Source organism: Phalaenopsis equestris, unplaced genomic scaffold (genome assembly GCF_001263595.1).
Source record: "Phalaenopsis equestris unplaced genomic scaffold, ASM126359v1 Scaffold000450, whole genome shotgun sequence".
NCBI classification, from domain to species: Eukaryota; Viridiplantae; Streptophyta; class Magnoliopsida; order Asparagales; family Orchidaceae; genus Phalaenopsis; species Phalaenopsis equestris.
Window position 1 is genome coordinate 831,889 of NW_018164891.1, and position 7,896 is coordinate 839,784.

The 7,896-nt window shown below is 34.6% G+C and overlaps 1 protein-coding gene across 1 annotated transcript in view; it reads left to right on the top strand.

The window, feature by feature from the left end:
* The first annotated feature begins 3,078 nt into the window (after positions 1–3,078).
* LOC110027825 (RGG repeats nuclear RNA binding protein A) overlaps positions 3,079–7,896 on the top strand; it is a 7,522-nt gene continuing 2,704 nt past the window's right edge. The window contains exons 1-3 of the mRNA XM_020729422.1: positions 3,079–3,498; positions 3,580–3,985; positions 4,070–4,214. Coding sequence (XP_020585081.1) covers positions 3,342–3,498; positions 3,580–3,985; positions 4,070–4,214 — 708 coding nt within the window. The 5' untranslated portion in view covers positions 3,079–3,341. The remainder of the gene's footprint in view (positions 3,499–3,579; positions 3,986–4,069; positions 4,215–7,896) is intronic.

Genomic DNA, 7,896 nt, shown 5'->3' on the forward strand with positions numbered 1-7,896 from the left:
AATGAAATTTTATAATAGAATAATACTTTGTGTATGCATGTTTGTATTGTTGGCTTTATTTATGTCGACTTGTTGTGATTTTTTCATACATTTGATGTAGTTCGTGTGTTGATTTATGCAACTCTATCCACTTGATATAGCTCTTTACACTTTGTGATAGTACATATCTTTGTCCTCATATTACACTTTGTGACATTTTGATATTGCAATGAAGGTTTCCTACACAACGAAGAATGCAAAAAAATTGGTGCTTAGCGTCTCAGACTTCAATATTATGTCAAAAAAAGTTTCGTTCACATAAACGGAACTAAACTAATGTGCCGAAAGATTTATTGTAGTAGAATAATAATTTAATGTCTTAGTATTGTATGAAGAACTAACACATATACAGAGAAAAGGGAAGTAAGCACGATGAGACAACTCAATTTTTTACAAGGAAAATCCTAAAAAGAGAAAAAGTACATAGGAGTTATCCCTGTTGAAATATTCTACTATGTAATAATAAGTGTATAGGCTCACTCTCCTCTTAATTTGGAGAAGATGGAATTACAATGTTGTTTTTTAACGGTAATTCAACAATAATACATCTAACGGGCCATAAAAGCCATAGTTGTTTGTTATAAAGTCAGTATCCTGTAATGAATATTATAGATGGTGGTTGCAGTGTCAACTTTATATAGAAGTCATAGTTGAAAGTCGTAGTAGTAGTTGGTCAGGTAAGTCATGAATGATCGCTTCAAAAGAGTCTGTTGTCCATGGAGGTTGTCATATAGAGCTACAGAAGTTGTGAGCCACGTAGATTAGAGTGGTTGTATAGGTCATTGTGGTTAGATTCAATAATGTCTGTGAGCAACAGAAGTCAAAGTTAGGAGTTTCATGAGCTGTGAATAATATAAGTTGTAGTTGGCCAAATGGCTCATAATAGTAAGTCGTGATAACAACCGTATGTCGCAAAGGCTAGAATTAGGTGTTGGATAAGTTGTGAGTCATGTAGGTTTTGGTCATATGTCATAGTAATGAGCTATAATAATGTTCGTTGGCCATATAGACTAGAGTTTGGAACTGCATGAGTTATGATCCATGTAGATCGTATTTAATCACATAAACCATAACGGTGAGCAGCAATAAAGTTCATAAGCCACGGAAGATGGAGTTCAAAGCTTCATGAGTTGTGAGCCATGTAAGCCATAATCGGCTACATAAATATAAGTGATGAATTACAAAAATATTCATAAGCTACAGAAACTGAAGTTATGAGCTGCATGAGCTATGAGACATGCAGGTCGTAATTTTTCACATATGTCATAGTGAGAGGCTATAATAGCATCAATTGGCCACAAATGTTGTAGCAAGGGGCTGCAATTACAACATGGTTTGTACGTTGTAATGAGGAGTTGTGAGGAGAGAACTTCATGAGCTCAGAGAATGTCACTATGTTCTGATAGTGGCAGTTGTACATAGTTATTGCAGAGAGTTATTCCATCTTCGGGATGTATTGTTACACTGTTTTAGGGGTGCATTGTTGCATGATATTCAGGGTGCATCATTAAACCATCTTAGAGGGACATCGTTACACAAACTTCAGGGTGCATCGTTACATCGTTTTCGGGGCACATTGTTACACCGTCTTCATGACGCATAGTTACAACATCTTCAGGTGCATAATTACATTATATTTGGGGTGCATTATTATGTCGTACTTAGTTACCATGTAAGTTTCACTAATGACAACGAGCACATGGTGGCTGATGATGGCTAACGGCAGCCGACGATCGATAGTTAATGGTATTCGACAACTGCGAGGGTATTTAGCCCAGAACAGCTTTGTAAATTGACTCCTTTTCTCCTTCAAGTATAGGCCCAACATCAGGTCACCCCTTTCCTGAAGGGGATAAGACCCTATTTTTAGAGTCTAAGAGTGTCTCTCCTGCAAATAAAAAATGAATATGAACAATTAAATCGGATGACATAGAGAGATTTCCACAACTGAATAACATTATATGGACATTTAAGTGATTTCATGATCTCGAAATTAAGTGATCTTGGGCTTGAAGGATTCGTCTCACCGAGATGCTCGATTTAACTATAAACATGTCAGATTTAGAGTTCATTTGATCTTCCAATTTGTCACCCGAAACTCCAAAAAACAGTTTACCTACTTGATACAGGCCTAATTTGACTCGAATTAAGCAAATTTTGGAGTCATTGGTCTCATCAAGCCTGTCATTTTTGTTATAAGTTTGCTAACATTAAAGTTATTGATGATTTTTAATTTAAATTTAAATCTTTTTTATTAAAAGAGTAATTCAAGAACTGTGTCACACTTCGAGATTAATGATAAATAGCAAAATTCATTGGTGGTGTTTCAAACCTTTTAAAAAAAATATCATATTCAAAAAATTAAAGAGCAGGCCCTCCATTTATATTTGTCCATGAATCCCACCCATCAATTTATTCCTTCAGGCCTGTTCCTAAGGCCCAATTTCAAATGGCCCACAAACTCTTAGATCCGCAGGAACTTGTAAATTCTCCCCAATAAAAGAACTTTTTGGATAAATTTTGTTTTTTTGGACAAATAATAATAATAATAATAATAAAAGGAATTATTTTTATGCAGACATAAATCGTAGGAAGGCTCACATAAATCAATATTTTTAAATAATAATTATATCATTAATATATTTATACAAAATGGACATAATATTTACACAGTTTATTGTGTGAAATATGTCCTCCATCTATGACTACATTTATTAAAATAGTTCTTAAACCCTCTGCAAATACTCTTAAGGAATACCACAACTACATTAAACAATAACCCTTACTGTTTTTATGTGCAAATTTGCGTCTTTTTTAATTAATAATTCAACAAGAGGATGAAAACATCACAATTATAAACTTTATAAAAATAAAATATAGAGTGCTTAACCCCAAAGTTATGAAACTGATAATTTTATCTTAAAAAAATCATTTTCACTTCAACCCCCTGAAAAGATCTAATTTTTCAAGCCTCACCATTTCACCCATTCGTATAAATCCTAAATATATACACAACAATGTCAAATTTGCAGAAAAGAAGTTGTAATATTCACAAAGTTGGCACCTTTGCGCATCGCCGCATCCTTAAAATGAATGGTCAATGCGGCGCCTCTAGGGTTCTATCCACTCTGCTTTGTACACTTGCAGCCGCCGCAGCTACAGAACTGAACTTCCATCAAAGCTGATTGCTTTCCTCATCAGTCTTTCCCATGGCGTCAATCCCGCCGGAGATTTATGGTTTACTTCACTGAAACAACTGTTTTGAGGTCATTCGATCGCTGCATCGTCTCATTTCCATCTCGATGGCGACCACAAACCCCTTTGATCTCCTCGGAGAGAGTGAAAACGACGACCTTTCAGTACTGATCGCTGCCCAGCAGAAGAAAGTCGCCGCGTCTTCTCCGGCGGCATCCACTCCGGCGAAGCTGCCATCGAAGCCCCTTCCACCCGCGCAGGCCGGTGTGTATTATCTCATTGCAATCAACGCAAACTTTCTGCTTATGTTTTGATTTTGAGTTTTTTCTCGTTTTGCGTGTGCAGTAAGGGAATCAAGGAGTAATTCGGCGCCAATTAGGGAAGGAGCGGGGCGAGGGGGGTTTGTGCGTGGTAGGGGTGGGAGAGGAGTTGGGATTGTACAAAGTAGGGATTTTGAAAACGGGAACTATAGCAGATATGGTGGTGGTCGTGGTGGTTTCTCAACTGAAAATGCTGAGGGTGTTAATTCTTCAGAAAGGGGGCAAGGGAACGCTGGTCAATCGCGGGGATCTTTCCGTGGTGGCCGGCGTGGTGGTCATGTCAGCGGGAATGGGGAGGGTGGATTTGATCCTGATCGTCCTCAAAGAAGAGTTTATGAGCGTAGGAGTGGAACTGGAATGGGGAATGGGATGAAGAAAGAGGGCGCCGGGCGTGGTAACTGGGGTACAGTTGCTGATGAAGTTCTTGCACAGTTAATATTTCATTGAATTTGGGTTTTTTTTTTAATGGTTTATGAGCTTCTTTGGATGATTTTTGATGATGCATAATTCGATAGGGAGACTGAGGAGGGCGTGATTGTTGATGAAAATGTTGCGATTACTGGGAAACAAGTGGAACAAGAAGATGGGAACGTAGTAGATGCAAGCAAGGATAAGAAGGGAGAAGCAGTACAGGAAGTGGTGAAGGAACCTGAAGATAATGTCTGTACTTGTAGATTGCGTTTACTTATTTTGAGATTTACATGCATACCATTTATTTTGAGATTTAATGTCTGTACTTCTGAGATTTACATGCATACCATTTTTTGCAAATCATTTTGAAAACTCCTATCAGTTAAATGTTTAGCTTTTTTACTACTCTTTCCCTTCTAGTCTTTTAACATTATTTTTATCATCTTTCTATCAAACTTAAAAGTTTATTTTCAGCTACATAAGTACCAACTGCTTTTATTAATCCACTTGTCATACATCTTAATTTTCCAAATATTGATATAGATTTTGAGTGCAATGTGAAGGCGTTAAATATAAGCACCAACTCTTCATCATCATTAGTATAATCCTAGCTGTTTAGGGTTGGCGCTATAAATCATCATCTTTCATTCATTTTTTTCAAATATCATCTAATATATTAAACTTAATTCTTTTCAAATCATTTTGAACAACTCCTATCAATTAAATTTTTTCCTTATATGCCCCCATTTCCTATCTAATATTTTAACATCATTTTTTCCATCTTTCTATTAAACTTAAAAATCTATTTTCAATGACACGAGCAACAACTCTTCGTATTAATATACTCATCATACATTTTTTTTTTTAAATTTAGGCTTGTATTTTCATGTACATCAAAATTTTATTACACATTGTAAAATATGTATATTTGATTCTTGTTATTATTTGCACTTATGCATTTAGGATGCCTTATTTGGTTATACCTATTGATTTAGTAGGATCTTTTTGGACTATTTTTTTCTTAAACCACGTCATTGGATAGGAAGATAAAGTCATGATTATTTCATACATTAAGATGGATCGCCAATTGGATATCTTACTAGGGAGAGCAAAGCACCAAAAATTCAAATATTTAATCAAAATCTTCGTTATATTAAGATAAGGACGAATTTTAAAATTTGAACTTGATTTAGATAAGTTTGAATTTTGAATTTAAATTCTAAATGTTGTTTCTTGTTTTTTTTGGAGTTTGCTTTGGACGTTATGTTTATTACCTATTTTGAAAGGAAAAAAAAGCTTTTAAATTATGGAGTGGTGTTAGGAGATTTAATTTTAAGTTTGAAGCAAAATTTGCTATAATATGTTTATTTAAATGATTTAATTCATGCAATGAAATCAAGGGTGGAAATTCTTTAGAACCCGATGATTTCCCAATTGAAGTTTGGAAATATTTAGAAGATTTGGGAGTTTCTTGGCTTACTAAACTCTTTAATATTATTTTAAAAATTAAAAAGATGCCTGAGGAGTGGAGGAAGAGTATTTTAGTCCGTATTTTTAAGAATAAAGGAGTGCAAAAGAGTGTGAAATCATAGAGGAATTAAGTTGATGTGTCATATTTTAAAATTATGGGGGAAGGTAATTGAACATAGGTTAAGACGTATTATAAAGATTTCTTATAATCAGTTTAAATTTATGTTGGTTAAGTCTACTATGGAAGCTATACATTTGTTGAGAGGTCTGATGGAGAAGTATAGAGAGAATAAAGAGGATCTACGTATGATTTTTATTAACTTAGAAAAAGCTTATGATAAGGTTCCAAGAGATATCCTTTGGAGAGTTCTAGAGAAAAAAAGTGTTGATCTGACTTATATTCAAGTCATTAAAGATATGTATACCAGAGCTATTATTTGTGTTCAAAACTGAAGGAGGATTGACCAAATTTTTTCCTATTTCTGTTGGATTACATCAGGGATCGGCTAAGCCCATATCTTTTTGCTTTAATTATGGACTCACTAGACATTTACAGAAGGATGTGCCTTGGTGTATGCTTTTCGCTAATGATATCTTTTTTTGTGGATGAGACTAAAGAAAGGGGGCTCAAGAAAAACTTGCATTAAGGAGGTCTACTTTGGAGTCTAAAGGCCTTCGTTTGAGTAGAATTAAAACTGAATACATGGAATGTAATTTTAGTGGTAGTAGCTCTAGTGACAGAGTTGTAACTATGGGTGTTCAAATTATTAAACTGTGTGAACGCTTGAGATATATCGGGTCTATTGTACAAAGTGATGGTGATATAGATGGGGATGTTATTAGTAGAATTCAACTTGGTTGGTTGAAGTGGAGAAATGCTTCGGACCTATTGTGTGATAGAAATGTACCGCTTAGATTAAAGGGAAAATTTTATAAGATGGTGGTGAGACCTGCAATGCTCTATGGTGCAGAATGTTGGCCTTTAAAAGAGAAGCATAAAACTAAGTTAAGTGTTGCCGATATGAGAATGCTTAGGTGGATGAGTGGCTTTGACAAAATGCAAAATGAATATATCTGTGATAGGGTTGGTGTAGCTTCAGTGGCAGACAAAATTAGATTAACTCGTCTTAGATGGTTTGGTCATTAGATGGTTTGGTCAGCGTCTTAGATGGTTTGGTCAGATTAAACGTCGACCATCTTATGATCCGATTAGGAGAGTAGATGTTTTAGATTCGACTTATATTAAGAAAGGCAGAGGTAAACCTAGATAGACTTGGCAAATTGTATAAAAAATGATCATAATTTATTAGAAATAAATGAAAATATGATACTCAATAGGATGTAATGGGGAAAAAGGATTTGTTTTTGCCAACGACACCGTGGGATAAAGGCTTGTTGTTGCTAATGTAATTAAAGCAATTCAAGATTCTCTCAATCTGCATTTTATTTCCCATCTTGTATTTGCTCAACAGTATAGCCACATCAATTTAAAGTGCGGGATGAGCTATAGCAAATGGTAGCATAGAAAAGTCCAATATTGTAGCGAGGTCATTTTTGCAAGTACAGTATTTTAGTAGTGCAAAATTGCAAAAACAATAATATTGTAGTAGGGAACCAAACATTGCTACTTTGGCTGAAGGGTTTAGGGGTTTCAACCGTATATCTAGTTTTGAAAATCAGGAAGAAGATTCCCAGTGTTTGCTGGTTTTGGAATAAACTTGGAGGAAATTTTGAATTCCCTCATAGTTTCTTTGGGAACCCTGGCCCCTAGCCCGCTTCCTAGGAAATCTTTTATCGGTATCACAAAATCTTCCACACATCTTTGTATTGTTTCACTCAGTGCTATTAATTTATGTATCATTTTGTGTTTTCAATTAAAAAAAATTGAAAGATTTATGCTATGCCAGTCCAATCTAGTCTACTTACAGAAGTATTAACCTTAAAAACAACATGACTTTGCATAGTATATATTTGCTCATGCCACAAATGGAGATATTTGGGTAAAATTTGACAAATGGAGATATGGTGCTAATTTTGTAGACATCCAAGCTTTCGAGGGTATTTGTGAAATTTTCCAAAAATTTAATGAATTCTTTATGCCATAAAAATAGTATTCTATCGAAAACTTTGTAAATGTATAAAATTATGGTCTTACCTTAACATGAAGTTTTTTTTAGGAACTTCATGGGTTGTGTTAAACCGTATCAAGCACTAAACCAATGCTTAAAAAAATTATTAAATAAAAAAACACACATTTACCCGATTCAAGGTTGCATAATTTAGGGACATAATTAGAGAAATATCATGTTATGGAACTAAATTGGCTACACATGAATTATCATGGGATCATTTTGGGATTTAATTGTTTCTAAAAGTTTGTTTCATTCACAGTCCATATTTTATTTAGTAGCTGGATTCAGCAATTTGACTGTGTTGAATGATATATATATATATATATATA